Source organism: Haliotis asinina, chromosome 8, assembly GCF_037392515.1.
Source record: "Haliotis asinina isolate JCU_RB_2024 chromosome 8, JCU_Hal_asi_v2, whole genome shotgun sequence".
Lineage (NCBI taxonomy): Eukaryota > Metazoa > Mollusca > Gastropoda > Lepetellida > Haliotidae > Haliotis > Haliotis asinina.
In genome coordinates, this window is record NC_090287.1 from 6,071,821 (window position 1) to 6,099,697 (window position 27,877).

The 27,877-nt window shown below is 38.5% G+C and overlaps 1 protein-coding gene across 1 annotated transcript in view; it reads left to right on the forward strand.

Moving 5' to 3' along the window:
• The window catches only part of LOC137295451 (fermitin family homolog 2-like), an 81,693-nt gene that overhangs the window by 37,390 nt on the left and 16,426 nt on the right, over positions 1–27,877 (forward strand). The window contains exons 2-3 of the mRNA XM_067826830.1: positions 16,699–16,932; positions 27,555–27,769. Coding sequence (XP_067682931.1) covers positions 16,699–16,932; positions 27,555–27,769 — 449 coding nt within the window. The remainder of the gene's footprint in view (positions 1–16,698; positions 16,933–27,554; positions 27,770–27,877) is intronic.

Here is a 27,877-nt window from a genome sequence, read left to right on the forward strand (position 1 = left end):
ATCCATACTGAAACGACGGATCAAGTACACTAAAAGAAGTTGTTATCCATAAAGAATTTTACTTTCTGGTGACTGGCTATACTTCTAAAATGCCCATCACACAGATCATCTTTCTGTACACACAATGAAACCTAGCATATCAGCAAATGAAACAGCCAATCGAAGCCGTCGTTTCACTTGAGTGCATATCCACCCACTATGACTGGGTTCGGTCTCCCGAGGGCTTCGTTTCGGGGGAAGTAAGCCCAAGTACAAAATATTGCACTTTTGAATCGCGATTGTACGCTTATAATTGTGTTTATTTCTTTTTTTAAAAGCAGCAGTGTATACTATATGTCATGAATATGTGATAAATGTGTTTTAATTATGTTTGATTTTTTGGTTGCATGTGACCTTTAAGGTCTAGACAAGATATTGGCTCCACAGCTATGATGCAAGCAAGCTTAAGAACATGACTAGTTACTGGTGCCAGACCCAGCTAGATCCAAGCCCAAGACCTTGACTACATATTGGCTGCAGACCTAGGACAGTAGTGTTTATGAACACTTGCTTGCTATTTATGAAGTTTACATTTTTAAATAATTTTAGTGCCAAATGTAAAAAAATATTAAATCTGAAATGTCTGTTTAAGTTTTATTCTATGGGTCCTGTGAATTTTCAGTGTGTCAGGCAGACATCTGAAACTTATAAGACCCAATGTCCTGTTACTTTGGAAAACCATTTGTCAAGACTGGGAATATGGCCTGTAGTCTTTGACTGGTTATAGTCCCTAAGCAGTGAAACATGTTTCCCTGCCACTCGTTCATATATGTGTTCATTGTATGATGAACAATGATTTTGTTATGTTATAAACATTACCAGTAATTGTTCTATTATTAGACAAGCCTGGTGTATTGTGATACCATGTTTTGTGCATTGCTAAAGAACATACACACAACTGTTAATAGGTACATCATGTACGGATGGCACTCTGATGTATGTAGATGAAGATATGTGGTTTGAGCTGTATGCATGAGAAACTAGCATCCAAACAACCATTATTACTGAATCTGTTGGACGTAAATGTTGAAAGGTTGTGAAAACACAGGGGAATTCTCAGATGATATGAATTGGAGACATTGATAAAAGTGTGTTGACCTGATCCCAGTTCATAAAACATTGATTGACACTTGTGATATACTAAATGACATCTACATGAAATCGTGTGCCAAGTGCTGGTCTGGTGTGTAACTCTGGAGACAGAGTCAACACCACATCTCCCCAGATGGGGATATTATAGACTGCTTGCCTAGTGATACTCTGTTTGTGTTGGCCACATACCAATCTCTCATGGTGTCATGGAGTGTAACATTCATGTTGTGTGATGTCAAGTGTCTTGGCAATTAATGTCATGACTGTTGGCATGTCAGTTTGCTTTGCAGAGTTGCATCCCTTGGTCTTTTTAGGATCTGCTTCTGAATGGTTCCAGTGTTGTATTTACCATGAATATGACATCTATAGTCATGCAAATGGTTTGTGTCAGAGTTACATCCCTTAGATCTCTAAGGATTTCCTTCCATGGGTTTGAATTCCCAAATTATCCAAATTGTTATCTTTAAAATTGTAGGTTTAAGCAAATCTCCTTGTCACTTTTTGTAGTTTTAGTGACATCTTGTAATAGAAGTGTTGTTCAAATCAAAATACAGTCACTCATCATCTCTGAAGTTGGTAAACAGCCGTAAGGACCAGTGCCTCGGCTACCTGTGATGTAACTGTTGGCACATTATGGTGATCACTGACCTGTTGGGCAGTTATAGTCATGTGGGATTTTGGCTACCCTCTTGTCAGGCTGAAATCCTGTGTGTGAGAATGCTCAGAGTATTAAGGGGTGCTGAGTCAACAAAGGTGATAAGGCCAGGGTATCTAACACCTCGCTGATCTGTTGACTTGGCACCTGATCACACGCAAGACAGTGTTGTCCACATTTAGTAATAAATAGTAGCAACAAGGCAAGATAATACCAGCAAGTGACGGTAGCCCAGCATAGCAGGGTATTACTGTCTGTAGGGTAGGGTGGGAAATGTATGGTGAACCAGTAGTATGACATAGCAAGGTGTTATTGTGGTATAGGAAAAGTATGGAGAAACAGTAGTGTGACAGGGTTGAAGAGCATTATTGTGGGGTGGGAAAGGTATGGTGAACATGTATGGTGTTACAATGTACAATAGGTGTATGACATGAAAGGTATCTTCAAATACAATCCAACCAAACATGAACTTTTTGTGAATCATCCATTTGCATTTGGTCCACAGATGCTTTGAACAGTTATAATGTATTCAGTTGATGCTTCCCACCTCCTGTTTAGAACAATACTGAATAATGAATTAATTGTGGTCTTAGGTAAAATACTTTGCATATGTGACAGTATTGGTATGATATGGTGTTGTGACATGACTTCAGCAGATGTGGCCATGCTGCAACCATTGTGCAACCAGTGTATGCTCAGCAGGGCTGATCATGCATACACAGATGAATGATATCGGAATGTTACATAGCCATGTATTTATGTAATGGTTACCTCAAATGATTCACCATTGTTGTTCAGAATATTGTGTATTATACACACCTTTACATGAACACAGATGGTGATGGTATCTGTTTTAATGTGTATCTAATGTGATATGCAAGGCTAATTTTCATACTTATGCAATAGAATGTAAATATAATTAGAACACAAAATCATTGTATTAAATGTTCATTTTCCTTTTTGAAAATTTGGATCAGTTAAATTCCGGAGTTTTTGCAGTATTAATGATCATACCCACATGTTCAGTATAAATGCTCTTTTCTTCACATAGTATCCAACGTCAACAAGTGCAATGGACACCCACACCCACATGAGTGACACCATGTGTGTGTGCACATGTCATCTGGCAGATTTCATCATGCATTGACACACATTGCATTTGGCCAAGTTATTTATATCTGGACATTTTGTGGACTTAATTTCTCATTTTAAGTTAGGTGCAGAGGTTAAAGTGTTTGCTCAATTTTCTAAAAGTAGAGTTGATTTGTCAAATGACAAGGTGTGTAAAACCATGATTGGTCATCCTTGCTTTGATATGTCTGAAGTATGGCTTGTCGTCATATCCCACTTGCATAGATCGGTGCTCATGCTGATGATTATTGGATTGTCTGGCCCAAAATCAATTATTTAGAGATTGCTGCCATATAGCTGGAATATTGCTGAGAATGGCTTAAAACTAAACTCACTCACTCACCCATTGGAATATGGGTAGACGCTGCATAAAACCAAAACCACTCACTCACTTGCTTCCTAACCCTGATCTTAAAGCAAGGTTAGCAATAACCAGGACAGCCTACTATCCCGAATAGTAAGTACACATAACCATACTGTCCCTTAGCATGTCTTCAACATCAACAAAGCTGGTTGTGGGATACGGCTGGTGATGTCTATTGCTGGCCAAAGTCAAGGAGTTTAGTGTGGGACAGAGATTATAAGGTTCTACCTTATGTTGTTGAGTTTAAACAACATAGCAAGTATTTCATTTCAAAGGTCTCATAAATGTTTTAGTATATTTTAACCACTGGTTCAAGGTTTTGAGGGAGAGCATATTGTAAGCCATCTAAACACAATAAGGTTTAAGTGGTTGTATTTGAAAGTAGTGTGTCCCCTTTTAACCCTGATGAAAGTGTAGGAAGAAACCTATTTGATACAATGGAGGATACACAGTGCATACTGCCTATTAGCATGTGTGAAACAGTAGGTCAGGAAGTATGGCATTGTGGCTAGCGCTGGAACACTGTCATTCAACAGTCTTCAGCATTAAGTGACATACATTTACAGAACTTTCTGTGAGACAATTAGCACGTACAGCTTAAAGATTCTGGCTGACTGATCTTGAAGATCATATTCATAAGAAAACTAACAGGTTATCGACATATCTCTGAGTGCTTATTGTTTGTTAATGTCAAATCCTTCAGCTATTTGATGGTTCTTGGTAGATGATCGATCATGCACGATGAACCATGTCACTGAACCAAGTGGTAGACTGTGTTCACTGAACCAAGTGGTAGACTGTGTGACTTGTGCTGGAGTGTCAACATGTGTCAGTGTCTGGGATCGTTCGTAAAATCAATCAGTCTGATACAGATTCCTTTAAGTGGGGTAGCCTAGTGGATAAGGCACTAGCCTATCACGCCTAAGACCTGAGCTCGATTCCCCAAATGGGTACAGTGTGTGAAGCCTATTTCTGGTCTCCCTGACTGTAATATCAGGACTATTACTAAAAGCAGCATAAAACTGAACACTCTCAATCACTTATCAATTACAGTCTCCTGTCATACAGAAGGAAAATTGCATTCAACAAAGTTCTTAACCTGAGCAGGGGAGAAATTATCTAAAGATATGGGAGACATGTTAACTTTGTCTTACTCTACAGATAGCTGGCCCTGAGATAAACCTGTTTCTCGAGGTCTCTCTTCATAGGCCAGACATGTACAGATTTTCACCTTGAAAAATGCCACGGGCAACATGTAAAAGACATGCACTCATTCCAGTGTTATAAATAAACCAACTCAAGGCAGCAAGCAGTCCGAGCAAACAGGCTGATAGATTACGTAATTGCCTGATCAGAAGGTTTGGATCTCAAAAATAGTTTGAAAGTGCCACCTTACAAGATGGGCAGTCTGATTTGATTTTCATCAGCTCTGTCCCATTTTACTTTCGTAAACTGAAAGATATTTTTCCTTCAGGTAAATAATGAGAACAACTTACCTGAAGAGGTACGTGAGATATTATTTCATAATTCCTATGAATGCTGTCATTAATCTACTGTGCCCATTTATGTAACTCCAGCTATGTTGAGTTCTATCATATATATTATCTGTTCATTCTATATTTTGTTCCCTGACGTCAGAAGTTGTTTTGTACAAAAATGTATCCTGTATCTGCCAGGTCTGTAACATGACCCACCACAACAAAAGGTAGAATTCCAGGTTTCAAGCTTCTGAAGCCGGCTGGCACACTTTGTAAGGAATCAGAAAGTCTGGTTACCATGACAACTCAACTCCTGATGTGAACAAGCAGCAATGCAAACTAGACATTTTCAAGCAGTTACTCCTATAATGAAAACCCAAGAGGAACCTTCCAAATCTTCCATCTTCATGATACTGGCACTATTATTAGAGTTTGATAAACTGAGCTAATTTCTGTTCCTAGACGCCTTTCATCACCACCATAACTTAGAAAGTGTAACCAAACTGACATACAGCTTTCAACTTGGTAATCTAATACTGAAGAATAGCTGCACTGTCATCAGTTTCTCTTTCCCATGATGTTACCACTGTAGGGGGTATATTGCTAAGTAAAGGACCACTGAGACATCTGCACCCAGCATGGTCAGACAATGTTGGTTTGTAAAAACCTGTTGAACATTTTAGCTGAATCCTAACATGCAGTATGTCAGTGAGCTCATGTGTGTTAGTCCTTGAATAGATGCTTTCAACATGTAGTTTGGTAGTTTTTAAAAAAGGTGTTTGTTTATCAAGAGGAAACGTTTCTATCTTTATTCAGTGCAGCTTGGAGTTGACCTCAAGGTGATCAGTGTTAAACATTTACTGATGTCAATAGCAGTGATATATTGTATCAGTTAAACTTAATCTTATCAGTGACATTTCTTCTAATGAATAATTTGTATGAGACAAATGGTGGGCGATGGGTCTTACTGGATCACTGCTGCAGGTGATTGTGATTGATCTGAGACCTGCATCACCGCAGGCTTCATCATTCTTCAGATTGATACAGTGAAGCAATGGAACTACTGCTCAATGCTGCACAAATCCCCACTCATGCATGCACACTCTTTCTCACTCACTCACTTGCTCACTCACTCACTTGCTCACTCTACCAGCATTTGTTCAGGTTTACTGTACTTTGGGCTATCTACTCGTAGGCAACTGGTAAGAAAGTGCTCAAATTTATGAATTTACAGACCTTTACCAAAAGCAAGGTAGTATATGCATATTTTGATATTAGACTTTGCTCTGATGCAGGAAAAGTTTTTTTCAACATATCCAGATGAAAAACATTTGTCCTTAGGGCATAACTCTGCACTGATGTAAATGATGTGTTTTCTCAATGCATCTTGTTACTTAAGCAAGTCAATGTTATGGCCGATGAATACAGTGACTAATGATAAATGTCTGTGAGAAGAATGGCTGCATTACTGATCACATGATAACAACCTTGGAATTGGCATAATTGTCAGTTGGATGTAATTGTCAATCTGTTGCAGCAGACATCTGTTGTCCATTGATAGCAGTTGGTCATCTTCACAGCCAGTGTGTTTATGTCAGGTCAGCTGACAACAGATTTAGCTGAGTCAGCAGATGGGACAGTGTCAGCTTGGTGTTTATCACAACAATCTTCACACACCTACACTGACACATTGATGTCATCAACCTTGATTCCTCTGTAGTCAATACTGATACCTATAGCCATTTGGTGATTCAGAAAGGAATCGTTTACAAGTTATGATTGTTAAAATGATATATGATATTGTAAATATTGACATTTCTTGGCGTGATCAATGTTGATAATAATGAAGTGTGCTGATGTTGTTGTTATTACTTTATTTATGTTTTTTTTTTGTAAATATTTGTAACGACTGATGAATCGTCCCCATTGTTGATACGAGGAACATGCTACTGACCTTTAGACGAGTTGTCGGAGATTGATTTGTCATCTATATTGATATGCATGTATGTTGATTAATATGAAGTGTTGAGGTTCCATTGTTGTACCATGTGTCAATTTTAGAAAATAAATTAGGTTTTTTTTTCAGACTTTTTTTTTAGTATTGTATTTTGCATCAGATAGTATATACTATTTTAGATTTTGATATTTATGTGTACTAGATGATTAGTATTGTTAATTTTTTCTTTACCTTCAAAAGTTCAATATGTTATTTTAAACCTTTCACTTCCTTTTTCTGTATAAACTTTGACATTACAAGGCAGATTTAGCCTTGTCACACAGTGCACGGTAAAATGAGTCTTATTGTAATGTTTGGTCCATTTAAACAGCTTGAAGTAGAACAATGCAACATCTAAACATCAAGTGCAGTCAGCAAGCCATGCAGCACGTTGCAAGTTGTCCAAGCACTCGCCACATAAACATAGAACATATTACGAACTGCAGACACAGGTTACAACAATATCACATAATGGTTTAAACGTGTTCAGGTTTATTGAGCTAAAGACTAGGGGCTGGAAACGGTTCCATATTACATGAGGAATAATATTCAGTGTTTATGTATGAACTGTACTCAGTATGAAGTAGATGGTGCTATTTATGGTCAGATTTTGTTTGTTTCTGTGTGTATAGTAGGAAAGTGGGTGTCACATGAAGTGAAGTGGTGCATTTATTACCCTTCTTCCACTCTCTTAATGTATCAGCATTGGCAGCAGGGTGTCATTTTACTGTGATTGAATCCTGAACACATCATTTTAACAAAGGAATTCTAGAGTTCTTCTGTAGCAAACTTTCCATTCAACCAATCAGCATTGTGAGTTCTTCAAGGCAAAATTAGAAAAGTTTATCAGATCTTTAAAATGAATTAGATACATTTGTGGCATAAATTCATATTTATACAGCATCTAAGTTTGAAAACTGAAAGAAATATTTATGTTATTTGTACAAATCAGAATTTCCAAACTAAAGTGATAACAAAGTAGATAAGGAAATAAAGTGAAACTGTTTTAGAGATAGGAATAGATAGGAATGGAGCAAATGAAATGTTGAGAGCATACTGACTCAGTGCAAGGCAACAAATGTTTGTTATAATGGCCACTGAGAATTGAGAAGGCCTTGTACTTCAGGCACCCTTGGTAGACCTATATACCCTGGGGTCTGTCATATGGAGTCCTTCTGGTGTAGGGTGCTTACACTGTCAGTCACAGGGTGGCCAGGTGACTTAATCATGAAGCATGGTGTACTCTGCAGCTGCAGCCTCAAGTCAGAGAATTAGGTCAAGTTAAAGTTTTTTAATCTCTTACTGACCACATGTCAAGTGTTATATCCATTGAAAATGAAGCTCAGATACATGTTCTGGTGATTAGCCTCAAAAGATTCCGGCACAAATGAGGATGTAGAAGAACAATGGCTGACTAGTATACTGGCATATAAACAGATTGAGTCAGTCAGTATCAGAAGGGTCAGGTCAGGTGCTAAACTGTTCATGTTGGTTATCACACCTCTGCAGTTGGACCTTTTGAAATTTGGCAAGATGTCACAAAATATGATCTTTCATTATTGTCAGAGAGAAAATATATTGGGCAGTATTTAAGGATGTAACAGATTGTCAGCTTGATGTATATGTTTATAGTACTATAAGGAATGTCTGAAGTGATGTTCCACTTGGTGCTTTCATGAAACCAAGAAGAATCAGATTTGATACTCAGTATGACTCTTAGGCATATAATATAACAGGCAATGGACAGGATTTGATATTGTGTAACAACATGCCCTAGTGTTTTAGTTTGCCCAGTTTCTCAACAAAGTGTCTGGTATTGTCATCACCCCCAGCGTTGCGAGACAGTATTCCCAAGGAGGTTTATTAAGTAGGGGCCTGACAGGTAGTGAGAGACAATTCAGCTTCAAATGAGGATTTGAGTGTAAAAAGGTTGTGTGAGTCAGCAGTGTAGGACATGAATGATCCAAGCATGCAGTGGTGAATGGAATGTCGTGACAGCTGCAACGTAAACATCAAGATTTATTAATGTGATTCCTGATAACCTTGGAATGTGCTAACTGATATCAGTTTTGTGTAAATGAATTTTGCTGTGTGGAGACATTTGTACAGACAAATGGATTGAAAAAAAGTAATCTATTTCTTATGCGTTTTATTTTTGTTCATGTTGTGATTTGCAGCTTTTAGCTCTGTGCAAATTTCATTGGTCATTGATTGCTCAATCATCGTTTACTCTCTTTTACTGAATATTTGTGTGTTTTCCTGAACTGTAATTTCCTTGAATACAAAGTGCTATTTTGACAGTGGACAAGTGCTACATATTATATTTGGGATTACACTTCCTTAGTAAAGTACAGATTCTAGTACTTTTGTTTGATTGAGTCCCATCCGGGATTCAAACCCACACCCTCAGTATCAGCCACCTAATCCCAAGCCCACAAAGTCAGCTGCCTATCCCACTTAGCCACCTTTGGATCCCTGATGGAACTAAACTCAACAAAAATACTAGAATCTGTAATTCACGAAGAAAGTGTAGTTACAAATATAACATATGTTACTATGTTTTCCTGTTCCATCAATTCAAGAGCAGAATGGGCCCTAGCAGACCTTAAGGGATGTGTAAACTAACCCCTGGTGACAGTATTATGATTTGTGCTGTCAACTTTGTTAATGTGTACCACAAATACACTGGAGGAATTAAGAGAGTTTTTTGCTTTTGAAGAGAGATAAGTTGTTTTGGGCATTACTCCAGCAGAATCATGACATGGAACCTTGGTCTTCAGCATGACTAGCAAGTGCTTCATCCACAAGGTTCCCCCTTTAAAGGTATAGATATGAAATGGGAGTGCTGCTGGTGACCTAGTCTGTGGAGTTACAACCATAGTTGGGTGTGCGTGGCAGAGTGTTTATAACAAGCTGTAGTAGCCTGCTGAAAGAAATCCTCATTGTTACCAGTAGTACTGGCTGTTGGGCCAGAGGTCACACGTGGCAACAATTGCAACATGCATTGTTTTGTGGCTGCAAAGGTAGCAGGTCATGACCTTGACTGTTGCATGGTGTTAACATTGACACCATTTGACAGCTGACATGTGTAAACAGCTGGTCTGTACCATTATGAGCTTTACCTGTAGACTCAAGGAGACAGGAATTATTGTATGAATTCAGTAGACAGGCCCATTGTAAGAATATTGATTTTCGTTTGTCTGATAGCTCTATCTTACATATATTGAAAGAAGAATAACCATATTATGCCAGTCCAGTTTATGAATAATTACAAAATACTGCAATACCTAAACACATACCAGCTGGTCATCATTTAAATAATGATATATCATATTTGTTTGTGTGTGTGCACGCATGTGTGTGCATGCATGCAAGCGACTTTTCTCTGGCATCACTGTTTAGGCTGGTTACAGTTTCAGATTAATTTCAACCATTGATAGAATGCTTAAAATGACTTATAAGTTTATGTTTTCATTTGTTCTTTTCTGAATTTTTTCTTGAGAATTGGAAGTTAGAAAGTAACCAGTGTAAATGTTCTGTCTGACCGATGTGCACGCATTGACTTTCAAAGTGAAGAACAAGTAGTGACAAATTCCAGCTCCTTGGGGATCACAGGCCCAGTACACCAGCATGTCTCTGCTAGGATATAACAGCAGTTGGTGAAGAATGGCCACTGTGCGCGTGATAGCGGCTTACTAACACTCTTAGCTTCACGTCTTTGTCTGTGATGAATACAAACAAACCACCTCACTGACCTCGACTACCAAAACCTCCACCCAGCAATACTGTACCCATTTTGTGAGCCATGCCATTACATCATTAGTTGACAGTGTTATCTTGAAGGGTCCAATTCTCATTGTATGTTCCCCAAATGGGAGAAAGTCTGTTATGGTATTCAATAAGGTTATCTTTTTGAAAGAAACATATTTTGTAAATTCTATTCATAAGACATAACAAGATTGGGTTCAGAGACCTGCATGTTTACGGCTACTGTGAATTTAAGATGACTGATATGATATTTCGTAAAAACTGTGTATGTGTTCCCTTCTATTTTTCAGGTATGTGAGAATAAGTCATTGAATTTGGTTTTGAGCCTCTTTGAGCACTATTCCATTGACTTACACTAGTAAGAGAAGGAAATAAACAGGATGGTGTGCATTGACACTATTTGACAGGGGATGTGTGTAATTTTCATCAGTTTGAAATGATCTCAAAATGACATCTTGTGATAAACCTATCAACTGTAATTGGTCCAAAGGTTCAGTTACAGATTCAGTTTAAAGGAAATGATTTCATAGTTGTACCTGTCTGATGTACCTGTGTTCTTTTTGCTTACTATTTGGTGTCAGCCGTTAATGTGATAATACGATGTAACCTCTTTAAACTTGATCAAACATCTTTAAATGTCTGGTTTCATGATTCCTGGATTGACGAATTGTGTTTTAGTATATTTAGGTTGTCAAAAGGAGGAGAAATTGGTTCAATCAGGGTGTGGGTCCAAACACTCTTGGTACTGGATTGTAACATTGACTTGAAAAACAGCCTCTGCCAATAACCTTATCTCATGTTGAGATGGTGCCTACAAACTAATCTGGTAATGTCTAAGTGTTAATCTAGTAATGAAGCCCTTGTGGCAGTAAGTCTGAGGCTGTATACCCTATACTTAATATTCAGCAATGTTGTGTCAGTGTACTGGAGATCAGCTATTCAGCAATTCTGTCTTGTTGAAAGATGTAGGTCATTGTACTGCTCATGGCTTTTGTCAGTTGTTGGATTTTAGAATTCTTGCTTTCAGGGAGGTAACGATTTTTTCTACATGGTCCAGTAACTTTCAAAATCTGAACCTCATTATGTCATTCATGTGGAAGAAAATTTATTGCAGAATATTTAGAATTTGACAGGAGTGTATAGGATTTAGGGGTGCCTAGATTCAGATAATATGGGAGTAAAGCTACCTAGTATAGGACCTGGCCTTACAATTTGAGGTTGGCTTCTGACTTAAAATACTTTAGAAAAAAACACCAAGTCTTCCTCCTATGTTGAGACATTAGCTTCAGGATTCCAACAGTTTAGGGATCTATGTTATGACTTCAAGACATATCCTTAAGTGTAGATATTACGTTCTGTGTTCAAATGGTATAGAAGTAACCTCCTAGGACCCCAGCAGCTCTGCTTGATTCAATTTCTGGTTTTGATATATGATTGAGTTTTTGAGATGATTGTAACACTATTGGCAAATTATATAGGATGTACATGTTTTCAGTAGTAATTATTTATCTGTGGCATGGCACCAAATGTGCCACTTAAACCTCAGACTTTTTCAACAGGTGGAGTCTTAACAAGCACAGTCATCGTAAAGTTTCCTTCAAGATGCTCTAGCAGTACAGTTACCAGGCTGTCAACCTTCACCTTGAATAGGGGTCATTTAGCCAACCTGTAGAGTAGCGTTTCTCCCATCTTGATGTGTTTTTTCCATACCAGTGAGATTCTCTGATGCGGCTAAATGCACCAGGAAATGTGTGCATGTAGCTCTTTCAGCATATCTGGGCTGCCTGTAGCTAGCGATTAGATGAAACTCTTTCATCAGCTTGACAGTTGGCACTTCCGGATTTCTTACCAAAATAGCGCTGATCACTAAGAATCATCTGTGGAGACTGAAACATGTGTACATATAGCGGATCTGCTGACTGCATCACCTTCAAGCTGGCTTTTGTAGTTAGGTACTTATCAGTTTGGATATATAACTGGGTTGGATGTTCTTGCTGTGTGAGAATGAGGATGTATAATTTATATCCCATCTGCGTTGCTAGCAGATTGATGTTAAAAGGTGTTAATAGAGTATCCTGTGAATGTCCTTATATTAACACCATGTTGCAAACTTGCTCTGTAAAGATGACTTGGGCTGTGCTTGGATGTAAGGATATGAGATTAAATCATATTTTCACTAATCCGCAAATATGACATATGCTACATAGTTGACATCTGTCTAAAATCCTGCTTGTTCATCCCTAAAGCCATAGCCATACAGCCTTCATCCTCCACACTGACTTATGCCTCCATTCTCATTTCAGTGATTCTTCAAACCAGTGACCCTTAACCCTGTCTTAACCACCAAACACTTCATCTACCCACAAACCCACCTCCCACCCCACCCCTACAACAGCAATGAAATAGTCAAAACATGAAGTACATGTATTCCTTGTATGTTGACCACATACAATTATTCATTGAATATTCAGACACTAAGTGCAGATGTCAAACCAACTGTGACACAAGAGCATCTGACAAGCAGCAAAGACCTCTTGTGTTCATGGTATATTGTTAGAGATATCATTTGGAGAAAGAAACAAAATGAAGATTGACATGAATGTTTATGAAGCTCTTACTCTCAAACAATAAAAGTCATGGTCAAAGAAGTAATTATTTGACCCAAAAAGTTAGAAACGTCCAATTACTGGCCAACCTTTGAGCTGATTTGTGACCTGTCCAAAATGCTGGCATTGTTGTCAAAAACGTGATAAGAAGCACTAATCTAACCTGATAGGTAATTGTTTGGGTCTGATGATGAATCCCCAGGAGATAGTGACCATGGTGCTGAGTCTGTGATCTGTCTGATGGCAGGGACTGTCCCTGTCAACACTTATCTGGCAGCACCCAAACTGATAAGTAGTTGTCAAGACACCTGATGACCTGTTCTTCCAGATATCAGAGTAATATAGCCAATCACTGACCAGTTGCAGTTAGGCATTTCACTCAGTGGCTTTTCATCAGTGGCTACTTGAGTCCCGTTTGCTTCTATCCTGAGATTTTTTTTAGTGAAAAATCTTTTGGTTACTGCGTTCAGAAATTTTTTGATATAAGAAGAACTCCGGAGACATCTGAAAACTATTATTTTGGTTTGTAAATCCTGAATCAGTATTCTGTTATTGAAAAAAAGAATGACAGACATCCTTAGGGACCTTCTGTGGTCATGTCTTCACTTTTGCGATGTACTATCTGTTATGGCTTATGTTAACCTAAATGCAGTCACCATTATGTTCCATGTTTGTCGTATCTGATTCACTAGAGGAGTGGTGTATTGGTTGAAGTCATTGCCGATCATGCTATTGTTCATGTGTCTTATTCCTGGTGTACCTTTAGTGAATATCACTACAATGTTGCTAATAACCAAACTCGCATCAATTGCTGAGTGTTGTCTTGCAGAAGGTGTGTTGTGACTGTCAGGAAAATGGCCAGGTTTTTGGTATCAGGTCGAGACCTGAAATGTGTCTGAAATGATCAGGTTGAATCTCACAATATGGCCATCCTACGCTGACTTCCTCTATTGGAAAAGAAACAGTTTGTCCATGCCAGGTTTGGTAACTGGTTGCCCAAAGTGGATGACAGCTGTTTAGACAATCACCACAAAGTCCCTGGAAAGGAATGTTTTACAAACATGTGTTCTTTAACTACGGACTTGTCATACTAAACTGCAGGATTGATTTCACAAACTTGGGTGATATAGTAATTCTGCAAAACCTGATGAGGCCCCAGACCTATTTTTAGTAGTGACATTAAACCCAGCTCACTTACTCACTCATCCATTCCATGGCTGGTTGAAACCTTGTCAGTGATGCTGTCTAATCTGACAGCTTCATAGTCTAGCAGCTCCTGACAATTGGAAGAATGGTAGGTAGGATTGTTGGCCAGTTTATGTCGGCTCCTGCTGAGGTGTATTGACACACCAGTAAATGATCATATTCTGTATGGAGTGTCACAACATGGGGCTGTGAAACAGGCAGTGTTGTGTGGTCTTGTTGCATGTCAAGGCATGACTACCACATGCTCTACGCTATGTAACAGTGGCCTATCTACAACGGCTGATTATTAACCTCACAGCGTGTCACAAATAAATAAATCCTTCTTCATTCATTTGGAAAATCTGAATAATGAGAATGTTGGTGAAAGATTATCTTCGACCCTGTATGTGATACAGATTATGGTTACTATCATTTGAGGTTTGATGAAATATTAATGATAATAACATTATGAATATAATAATGAACATGATGTTGTGTCAGTCAAATGCCAGTGGCAATCCATCTGATATGAAAATACAGTAATACAAATCAACCGCTAAACTTGGCTTGAAAAACATTCACATTATAAACTTTTTTGAGGGAGTTAAAAATCTGGTATTAACTTTTGAAATGCAATCACTTCTTACACAGACTGTTAGGTAATAACAGCAGTTCATCAAAATGTGCATATGTGGGGAATACAACCATGCAAAATCTTTGTCTCAAATTGTACGTTTTTAAAGACATTTTGTTTATTTTAATCCCCAAAGGCTTTGTTTGACATAATAGTTTAATAATAAATTGTTTGACATAATAGTCTTAATATCTGTACTAGATTTTCTGCCCTGTATTCTCTAAATATAAGGTAATGGATCCTTGAAAAAATATGTATAATTTACAAATTAGCCATTAGTTATTATCATGTTCAGCTTCCATTTTCGATTTATCTTTGCCGAGTGATGCTGCCTTTCATCAGGCAGATAACAATATTGATTGCAGTTAATGTAAAGTAGTTGTAAGGAAATATTACACCGTTAAGATCCGAACTGATATTTTCTATGAAGAGCTGATTCACAACTTCAACACTTAGGACTTAAGAGAAAAGGCTCATGTGGATTTAGCCTTCTGTATTTATTACCTTAATGGAACTTTAATATTTTGATGTGAAGTGTGATGTTTATTTAAAGTGCTCAATTCATCTGATGTTATAACTTCGTCATGGCATTTGTCTAAACAGGATTTAACAGCTAAGGAAATAAGGTCTTTGAAAGGCATTTAGAAGTGAAGCTAAGAAGGAAGGGAGTTTTTGTGGATGTTGACGTCTTTGTTATGAGGAACACAGGGCCATACTCCAAAACTTTGTGTTCCTAATAATGAAGAAGTTGACATCCATAAAAACTCCCTTCCTTAAAGAAAAACATTTTCAGTGTCTGAGTTCGAATGGTGTGTCACGTTTCAGCATCCAGGGATGTAAGGAATCTTGTATAGATAAAATTTTGTTGATTTTGTCAACAAATTTACATCTCGAGTGTTACATGAAGGGTATCTGGCGCCACTCATATCTCCTGTAAATACTTCTGCACCAAGTATGCATCACAATTAGCAGTCGTTGTTAGCCTTTTAGCATAAATATAAACCTTCCTTCCATAAGGAGATCAACAGAGTTGTCAACCTTCCATATTTCTCATTAACTGACACATCAGGGAGATGAGTACGGGCTGGATATGAAAATCATTTTTTGATCAATTTATTTTTCATTTTGCAGTCAAGAGGAGTGGCGCATATGTCATAGGGTGAAAAATGTATCTTGATTTTTTTCTTCTGGATGTATTCATTCTGCTTGAAATAACATTAGAGCAAGATAAGTTATTTGTTTCGATACCATCTAAAATTTCAGTGAATTTTTATATAGGTACAAATAGGATCCTTCTCATTACCATGATCATAAATGTCAGGATTATGGGCTCCCTGACTCATATACTACAGTATGTTCCAGATATGGACACGGTATGTTTCCAGTGAATGCACCAACATGAAAATAGAACCAGGATGTGTTAATAATAAGAAACGGATAATGACTAGTCTGATAAATTTGATATCGATTCTTTTGAGAATGACATATTACAGGTGTTGTTGTTGTTGTTGTGTGTTCATGGATTATAAATGTATGTTAAGAGTAGAAATGTGCTGTATGCTTGCTGTAAAAATTCATTTCAAAACATTGCCTTGTCAGACTAATATATGGAAACCATGAGTTCACAACGTGAAGTTTACAACAGTTTTGTGGTTTGATTTGCTGCACAAGTTTGAAAGATAACATGCATGAAGATTCTCTTTTCTAATGTTTGTGTGACCATGCTGATATTTGTCTTTGTTTCTTTCAGACATTGCCTTGGATTGGTCTGATCATTTACTATGGTGGCCGGAGAAGAACATGTGGCTGGATCGCACACGGTCCACCCTGGATCAGTACAATGTGCAGGCCGATGCACGTCTCCATTTCACACCAATGCACAAAAATCTTCGAGTGCAGTTACCTGACTTGCAAGTTTTGGAACTTCGTGTTGACTTTTCTTCCCGAGTTTTCGCTGCAGTCATCAGCTTGTGCAAGGAGCTAGGTGAGTGTGACGAGGGTTTTATCTCATACTCAGTGGACGATGCGCAATACCACAGTATATAACAGTCTAGGTGTGGCAAGACAATCTGAAACCCAGTCTCAGCAAGGATATGTGTTGGAAGTGTAAGAGTCAACAAAGTGTGACAGCACAGTGACACTCTGTAACTATATAGACCTAAAATGGAGGCTGTTATATTGCCACCAACGGAATGTTTTGTGGCAAATTTGCTACTGATTTATGATAATATTATTCCTTTTTAATCTATGTTAATATAGTATGATAGTGTGTGATTGTCAAACATAAATATCACGAGGTAGAAACCATATGAAAGAGGTAATTATTCAGTTTTGGAAGTAATCGAGATATCATGAGAATCTTTTGATTCTGCTTCTGATATCAACAGATATGAATGATGTCTGTGACTTGAACTATATTATGGTTGATATAGTTTCTCAAATTTTGGCATAGTCACCTAAAAGTCTATTAATTTTACTTGTTTAAGAAGCACTAGGCAATTAATTCCTGGTTCAAAACATCAGTGGTTTATTAATATGGTTTCAGTATTTTCATGTTTTTGTTATCAAGACAAACCCATCAATACACTGCAGAGTTCTTGTCACATTAGTAATTGGTCATTAAGGTTTCTTTTGGATAATGAAACAAAATAACTAGGCCTACCTACCAAACCCAATCGGTTAAGGGTATCTTCCAGTGTAGATTTTGCTGTGTGGACTCCGAAGGGGGAACTGTATTTCATTATGTGTATCACAGTTCCAGATTGTGGCCTTGTCAAAATGCAACCATCACCAAGCTTGTCGAACACCATTTTTAGGTATTAATATGATATCTCAATGGGACTGATATTTCGGTAATGTAGTATTTCTGAACTTATGAATTTGATAAGTGAATATGGTGTTTTGGTAGCAGCTGTCTGAATTATCTGGATACAATACCCTCACGGCTGGGATGAGCATGATGATGACAGCAGGATGGTAAATCAGTGATATCTAGGTCAGGTCTTCAGAGGTCAGCAACTGCATACTTCCTGAACCACAGATGAGGCTTCTGAGGGAGGGGGCATTTGCGAAGTTACGTGTTGTGATTTGTACATTTTTGTGGTGAAATAGATTTAGTGTTATTTTCCAGATTAGATCAATCTTGGTGACGTACATGCATTTGTGCGTGTTTTTGTCCGATGAGACTTCTGCCATATTTTATCTGCTAACATCCTAAGATTCCCTGCACCTATGTCTGACACTGTGTACACACATGGGACCATTCTTCATTTCATGCCTTAAACCTGAGCACAAGCCAGGTCAACATCAGAAAGAATTGCCCATTATATTTTACATTTGGACATGCATGATCAAAAACATTTTACTCAACTGCTCTGTAGGTTTAGTTTTGTAGACAAACTCAAATGACTCTTCAAGTGGAAGCTGATTTAACTAAGAGCTATTGGAGCATGAAATGGTAGCAAGTTTATACAGGCAGGTCATCTTGTCAGATGAATTATTTCCTTGTATAATAGTGTAGTGTATCATGTTGAGTAGAGCCCATCCTAGCAAGACTTGTCATTCACCTCCAGCATGCCTCGTTTAACACGTCTTAGTTTGATGTTGTCTTCCATTCAGATAAGCATGCAGTTCTTGTGTGGTAAAAACAAAATGTTAAAGCTCTTTTCCACATAGAATGCATGTCCTGTGTTGTGTTTTGGAGCAACATGTTGAAAGGATTGGCGAAGTCAGAGATGGATATTTGAACTTGGTTATGTGGTATGTTAGACTCTCATACAGATCCTGAAGCAAGTATAACCAAGAAAGCCCATGCAAGTCTAGAAAATGTGGAAAGTCTAGATTTCCACAGCTTGTCACAGCTGAAAATGAAAAAAAAGTCTCAGGGCTCCTTTTCATTCCATTTTGTTTTCTGTCGCTACAAACTTTTTTCAGCACAATATGTTCATTTCAGAGGCTAGTTGTTAGTCTAGTGATATGTTGGGCAGTGATTTCTTGAAAATGGTTTTAAGAAGTTAAGGAAGGTCTGTGTAACTTTGTAGATGTATAAAGTGTTTCCTGGTCTTGTAGGGCAATGGGGTAGCAAAGTGTTAAAGTGTTCTCTTATCTTACAGATGTCCTGGGTTCAATGCCCTACTGTGTACAAAGCTAACAAAAGGGTATGCTGGATTCTGTGACTTTCGTCTACTGTTTTTTGTAATTATGATTACATGCCCATTGACCTAGAGGTTGATCCGAACACTTACTAAAACATATACAGCATTAACTGTATTGGACATGGCATTGAGGTGTCGGCAACATCTGGAGTTTTCCCTCCAGGAGTAAGCGGCCTCTGTAGGCCTTCAATAAACAACCCCTATATACTAAACCTAATCTGGGAGATGAAGAAGATGGAGATTTGTGTGGAGGGGGAGAGATGGACACAAGGTGTTAAGGTGGAGGATGGTTTGGAGGTCAAGCTCATTTAGCTGCCAGTCCTTATTACTGTGAAGGGGGTTAGAGAGGAAACCATGAACAACCCCAGCTGTGTTAAGGATAACATGCATACTAAGATGGGTAAGTGAGTAAGAATCTACACAGCGTTTAGCAATATTGCAGTTTGGGACATGAGGCTACATGCATCCCACAGAGGGAATTAAACTAAGGTCTTCAGCTGTTTTGATACAGATGTAGCAAGGTTGTGTATCCCAAGTGACCTTTGTTTCACAGTCCAAACGGAATCCAGTGATCATGGTACCAGTGTAGTAATGGTTGCTGTATCTCTGCATTGTATGCAAATGGGTAGAAATGCCTTCCAAATTCTGGTGTCACTACATCAATAACTTATAAGATAGAACATAGATCATAGACATTGTTGGATTCTTCCTGGGTGAACAAATCTAGGTTAGGAGCTGCTTCAATGTCAAATACATTGCATGTTTTGTCTCTATGATGTTTTGCTTGTCACGTTGAAGACCTGGGTCTGATTCCCTACTTTGGTACCTTGTGTGAAGCCCATTTTGGGTGTCCCCCTGCCATGATATCGGAATATTGCTAAAAGTGGCGTTGAAACATATATTTTTGAACCGTTAATTTTTGTTTAAATGATACAGTAAACAGGTTTCCTTGTGTGGTTCTAATGTGTGGTATCTGGTGTCTACTGAATGTAAATGTTAAAACATATTACAGGTGATGTTGCTGCTAAAGAAGGGAGTGGTCTTTGCTCTCATTACTTTTAGGCTTGCATTTCCTTTCTAAATTGTCTGTTGACAAGAGGTAGTGCCTCCCTTGCAGCTTATGTGAATCCAAATAGTTCCCATAGATCTCTATAGTAGTGGAATAACTATTCATTCAATAGCCATTAAATGTACATTTTTGCACAGTCTTTCGTTGCAGATTTTGGCTACCTTGACAAAAAGTTATAGCTGAATTCACCAATAGCATTATTTTAGAGGTGCATTGATTTCAAAATTTACTGTTGATCATAAAATAGAAATCTATCTGTCCCATAGTAAACACAATTGTTTTTGTGATTACACTGCCATGAAATGATAACACCCTGAGAATAATGGACCTATGCCATCCCTTTATCAGTAGCACAACAGATACAAAACAGAATATCATCTTGATAAGACTTAAAGTGCATCATTGCCATTTTTCACAAAACAAGCACACATCACAGTGTGTTTAACCTACTTACACCTCACTTAGAGTGGTTCCTGACCCACAAAAGGAATCTTTAAAATATTGATGTTGCCACAGACATCGGTAGGTTTCTCTCTGATTCTGATAATCCCTCATCCATTACATCTTGGTCAGATCAAAGTGGCCAGTCGCTGGTCAAGGAGTTGGTCAGACTGGATGTAAGGGTTGGCTGGATCATCCAGCATATGTGAATAGATGGAACTGTTCTGTTGAGGGTTGGTATGTGATTCTGATGGAGAGACAGGATTAGAGGTGTGTGCTTCACCGTGATCATGTTGCTGGTTGCACATTTCATCTGCACACATCAAACCCATATCACTCCATCAGTAAACAGAATGAAGTAATCTCCACTAGTAACCTTTTGAATAATTCTGAAGTGTCCTTTGACATTTGTTTGAAGTATATTTGCAGATCGCAGCTCAGGAAGAGATATGGCACATGACGAAACACATTCTTTAGACAAAGTCTTAGGATTGTGTGGAGGTTCTTGTGTTTTTCTTTGTAGTATGTTTGCTTAGATCATATTCATTTTGTGCAAAAAGCAAATAGTATTAAATGTTATTGGCCAGAAAAATGCCAGATGGAAATGTCTTTCTTTATGACTGTTCTGACTTCAAAATGTGAATTTTAAATATTGGAATTATGAGCTGATTAAAAGCAGGGATAGTGGTTTGAGAGTGATATATAATATTGAAAAAGAGGATGAAGGACAAAGCCACTTTGTGTAGACCCAATCTCTGGATCGTCATATGCGACTGTCAGGCAAGTCTTTATCAAGGTGTAAATGTCATGTTATGTAAATATCAACAGGGTAAGAACACAACAGTCACCAGACTAAACTTGATAAATAAATAACTACCATGTCTATCATGCAGACCAATCTGGTGCAGAAGTCACATCCACAACAGCCGTTAAATATCACCAAAACATACTGAATCTTAAAATAACTCCTATAACAAAGCTGTAGTGGTGGTTATGCGAGTCATTTTTTGCAATATTTAGGCCAATTGGCTTTATCATGGAGACACTGTTATAATTTGAGCATATTTATCTTGAAATAGGCAGACTTGTTGGCATAGTTGCAGATGAGAGAAAAGTGAGACCAACTGTGACCTTATGTATGATGTATTTAAGCCTGAAACCTGCAGGTGTACAGTTGTGATAGACTGGTTTGAACATCAAGGTCCTTTTCTCTGTGGCTATTAAATACTGAAACATATATATTTGTATTTTACCTTGGATGTGACAATAGGTAAATAGAGATGGACCAGGAGGCGATGTTGTCATAGTTCTGGGAGTATTTGTGAGGCTCATTGGTTAGATGTGCTGCATTTTGGTTCATGCATGCAACTCCACATTTCTTATGCAAATAAGAAAACTGCAGAACAACATCAGTATATAAGGTTGTGTTGTACTAGACATCTCATGATACATAGTGTCGTGATACAAGCAGTTGAACAAGATGCTCCACAAGCCCCAAATTGCCATTTGGCATCATTTTCTGTGGATATTATTTTGAACATATGGATTAGTGCAAACAGAGTTTATGTGACAGAAAAGAAGTGTTGCTGGATGAGACCAAACTTTCTGACTTTGTGGTTATTATCTTCCATACTGCTTGTCATCCTGTGTCAATGTTTGTCCTGAGGCAGAAAACCTGGGTCTTTGATGCACAAATTTTTCTCAAATATGCAGTGAAATGAAATGCTTGTGTCATTGTTGATGCAATGGGCCCTGTGTTCAGATAATCAAGCTTGTAATGATTTGCTGTTGTTTAAAACTACTTAGTTTGTTGTGTGTCATTTAACTGCTCAGTGCTGATTAAATACCTGACCTGCTTTACCTTGATTTTTTTTATTGTCACTATACAGTTTATGTCTTGATGAAAGTTCCATGGTAAAGTTGACTCCCCAAGACATGTCCATGACTTCCTCTCAAGACACCAGGGAGTCATGATGACTCGTAAATTGTCATGTCTAAGGCAGATATTGCTGTGTGGTTATTGAGGCTATCATTCTTTCACATCATAACACACGAGAAACTGGTGTTTAAGGACATGCTAATTCACACTGCAGTTACTGCCCCAAGTCATGCCTGGATCTGCTGATCGGATTCAAACAGATTATCATCTTTGTGTTGTCAGCACTATGCCTGTGCCTGTGCCTGTGTGATAATGGCTGCAGCAGCTTAAGTTCTTGACTCATTAAACCAGGCTCTGTGCCTATGAAGATGTGGTGTAGATTTTGTCTTCAGCAACCCATGCTTGCCACAAAAGGCGATTCTGCTTGTCGTAAGTGACGACTAACGGGATCGATCAGGCTTGCTGACATGGTTAACACGTGTCATCAGTTCCATATTGCGCAGATCAATGCTCATGCTGTTGATCACTGGATTGTCTGTGCCAGACTCAGTTGTTTACAGGCCGCCATGTAACTTGCATATTGCTGAGTGTGGTGAAAAGCTAAACTTTCACACTCCCTCACTCACCAGGCTCTGAGACAACATTGAAATTATGTTTCAAATCTGTTATATTGAAGTATGATTCTATTCAAAGCCATGAAATTGCGTTCAAGGCACCACTGAATCTATCTCCATATGTGAGTTATTGCTCTCTGGAGGATGAAGATTTGTCGGATGTTCTGATACAGAATCGGGGTGATATATATGTCAAACTTTGTGTGAAATATTACGCAAGTTTCTGACATGGAATATATTAATTACAAAGTCAGCCTGACCTGAAATGTAATAAAGTGTCTTAAAAACAGAATACATTGTATCATGCTCCGTACAGCATGTCAGATATCTTCATACTGCATGCAGTGTTATTAACAGCACCACCAAGTGGTTGAGTAAATACAATGTTGCCGTTACATGCTCCAACTGGTTGTGCAGGGGGACCTGCTGAAGTGATTGGAAAGCAATTACAGATGATGCAGTGAAATTAGCGGACTTCCTGGCTGATGGAAATAGAAATACTGCTGAGTCAGCATGTTGTGGAATTGTCAGGGGATTTGTACAGCTTGTACCGGTGCTTGTAGCTTACTTCTTGTTGGCTGTGGGAAAAGGGTGGATTGTCCTGCTGAAGTTTAACATCAATGAGTCATGTTTTTATCCATTCTGAGAGATTGCTTCTCTCCTGGGACAGGAGATGACTGTATTATTGGATATGTGATCACACATTTATCATGGTTTTGGATCAAGTCTGTGGATGAAGCAAATTTTACAATGTATAGTATACTTTTCAAATCAGTAAGTCAACTGTAGAGTATACTGGGCTCTGGTTAGTGTTGGGAATGGGTTTAAAATCTCGCTGTTGATGATTGGTTCATGACAACCAATCAGTCACTGAAAGAAATTGGTGATCACCATTTATCAAATACTCCTGGTTGTATTTGTTAATGCACAAAAAAATATTCAGTTTTTTTTTTCATTCTTTTTTTTGCAAATTGCACAAAATGCATTCACAAATGTCACAACTTTAAGGATGATTAGTATGTTAGGAACATACATTTCCCAGAGTCAATTATAAATTCAATAATGACAAGGAATGAGCTTGTAGTGCTGTATGAAATGTAACAGACACAACCAACCTTGTAAAAATGTTGTTAATAAAACATGTGTTCAAAAACTGTTTGAGTATGAGAAAGCATGATCAATTGCTTGGTTTTTTAGTCACTGTGACCAGTCTTTGATTATTTCAGTTATTTAGACCACGAGTAGCTCTGGTGGCCAAGTGGTTTCCACAGCTTCACTTCATTGAAGACTACACTCATAGCCTTTCCTCTGTGCCGTAGATGTGTGTGAAACGTGTAGGAAAGACAGTCAGCCAAGCTCTGTCAACGTGTATATGGTGTATTAAACTAATATCAGTCTCACTTTCTTTTTCTCGTTTTCTCTTTCTCTCCTCTCTCTGTCTCTCTCTCCTTTCCTACTATAACCCCCCACCAGACACACATTTACGTCTACCTGTAGGAGTCCCTGCTACAAGCCCCACCACACACACATTTACATCTACCTGTAGGAGTGCCTACTACAAGCCCCACCACACACACCCCTACATCTACCTGTAGGAGCGCCTACTACAAGCCCCACTACACACACATTTACGTCTACCTGTAGGAGTGCCTACTACAAGCTCCTACCACACACATCTACATCTAGCTGTAGGAGTGCCTACTACAAGACTTGCAGTCTCTGACCCAGCAGGTATAGTGACATTAACTAGGTGTGACCCTGTGACTAGGGGGATGGGTTGACAGGTAAACAGACAAGATAAGCTCGTTAACAGGTGAGCCATGGAATGTAGGGAATCTGTGCTGACCTACATTTGGGCTGCTGGGGATGCTGGAGATGAAGAGAAGTCAGGGAGGTCCAAAATAAGTAAAAACTGAATATGACAACCAAGACCTTGCTTACAATGAATGTTTATAGCTGCTGGTCCTGTCATGCCCTTTTTGTTTCCTGCGCCCCGGCTGCTTAAACAATGCATGGACATTCGAATTGTATTCATGACATATTTACAGTAGTTACACATGTCTTATGTAATGTATGTTAACTCTGAGCTGGTGGATTTCTTGCTATGACATGCATTTGTTTGTTCACATGAATATAGTTACTGTTTACTTTAAAATGATGCTGGGTGTTTTCTGAACTTGCTCGCTGGACAATGGATTGATTAATTTTCGGGTTTTTTTTAAGTATGTGTGGTTGAGAAATGTGCTTTGTTTTACCATATTCACTGTCAACCTAGTTACCTATAACCAAATTATCTGTAAGAGAGAGGTACAGGTAGACCTTAGTATCTCTTGGCATGAGATAGCGTGATTTGACAGGTAGAGTTTTGATCAGGGTATTGTTGAATACTTCCATGTAAAGCTATGTTGACAGTAGACAAAAGGCATCATTTCAAGACATTTTGTAGCAAAATCAGTTACCTTTTCTTTCGTCAATGGAGACTCACTTGTCTTTTCCTGGGATAATGCCACATCGTTTCCACTGATTGCTTGTGCAAATAATCCATATTCCTACATGTCGTAAACCCATACATCAATGCATGTCTGCTGGTAAAACAAACATTTGTATTGGACCGTTAGATTGATGTATTGCTCTAACAAGAACACTCACAGCCTGAATCATGTCTATTTCAAGAATAATTCTCTGTTGAATTCTGCAGTTGCACAATCACCAACATCAGAAGTAAACATTAAGGTCTGGTCATGGTTTGAGGTCCTTCATTTCCTTTATTGAAACAACCATAAAAATGTCCCAAGAGCTTGATGCTATTGACAGTGTTCTACAGGCTCTGTGTTTTTGACAGATGAGGAAGTGATTGTTCATTTCTTATTTACCCTGTATGCCTGTTTTTTCTCGAGACTTTAGCTGTCATGGTCTTGGTTTGTAATGTGTCTAATTTGACTGAGGCACAGTAAAGTTTTGACCCTTAAGTCAGTAGAAACCTCCTGTCATTGTGGTTTTAAAACCAAGATTTTCCCAACTTAGGGAGCAGTAGCATAGCCTAATGGCTTAAGCGTTTGCTCGTCATGGTAAAAGCTCAGGTTTGATTCCCCACGTGTGTGAAACCCATTTCTGGTGTCTCCCACCTTGATATTGCTGTAATATATCTAAAAGCAGCTTTAAACTGAACTCACTTTCTGACTCACTCACTCTGTATTCACAATTTTGGGTTTGTCTGTACCCCACACCATGGGTTTCAGGGCAGATTTCTAAAACTTGAATGAAGTTTTATTCACCCACCCACCTGCTCACTCACTCACTCACTCACTCACTCAAGCCCATATGCACTGTCCTGCTTCCATATTTCCTGAATAGGAAGAAGCATTACTCTGTCCTCACTCCTCTTATATTATTTGTCACCACCCCTGTCTTTACTTCCTGTCCCGTTCACAGTATATGGAACAGTGTTAGGTGTTCTCTGCAATGACACTGTTGGAATATTGCTACCCAAACTCCCTCACACACTGCTGTGCCTGACCCTGTCGTTTCCTCAACATGATTGATAACGTTGCTAAACTATCGACAAGACTGCTTAGTCAGTTCATGTCAGATGTGAAACTACCAAGTGGGACTGATTGATATTCCAAGGTAATGGCAGTGTTTCATGTGATGATGATTGACCTGCTTCTACTGATATGTTCCCATGTCTTCTAATGCCTATCCATCAATTCCCTTCAATACTGGCAGGGGCTATGTGGGCTATGTATGTTTATTGTTTCTTGTAATTAAACGAGAGTAAACCAACATCAGCAGCGAGGTGTTTGCAGGGTAAATCTGTAGCCTATTTCCACTGTTTGAGTAGCTCAGATAATGGTTTAGTGTATGTATCCTGTCTATTGATCTGTCACTTCACAAAATAATGATTGTTTTGCTTATTTTCTTTCTATATATAATTTTCTTTCTGTTCTGTGATTTCTGGTGTACACATGCATTTGGATCAATGTCTTTCCACTGCTAACGTTAGTGGTGATCCCATTAATTGAAATAATCAAAGATTGGGCGCAGTGACCAAGCAACCAAGCAATTGATCACATTTTCTCATAATCAAACGCAGATGATTTTGGAACTGCTGTTTCAGTGTTTGAAACACTTGACAGCTGAGCATATAGAAGTTGTCAGGTCAATGTGTTTAAGTCTTAGAAAACTCACTTCACTCACAGAAAAGTTGACTGAATATTTCTTGAAGACTCCAGGAGGTTTATGTTCATGATACATTAGTCACAACTTTAAAGTAGAAAGTTTCATCATTTTCCTTTGGATGGAACATTTGCAAATGCAGTTTGCAAGTTTCTGACTAAAACACTTCTGATGTATCAAGTTGAATCGGTTCAGGTGTGTCAGGTTGAACCACAACAGGTGTATCTGGCTCAGCAAATGCAGGTGTAGCACTCACTCCTCTATCTGTTACAGGTATCCGTCACCCAGAGGAAGTGTCCCTCATGGTCCGGATGGACAAGGATGACCTCAAGCGAGTAGTTAAGGAGGCTGTCCGGAAAAAGAAACATGGAGAATCTAATGTATCTGGAACACTCAGTGCTAATGGAACTCTACAGTCTTCATCAGGAAGCCTGGATGGGAAACTCAGCCCCTACCCCAGTCGGAGTCCCATCGGACCATCACCCTCGGTACACACATTATTAGGGATCTTAGCTTTATTTATTGCAATCTGTAACAATGTCAGCCCCGCCCTTCGATAAACATACATTATTGGGGATATCCTTATATACTGGACA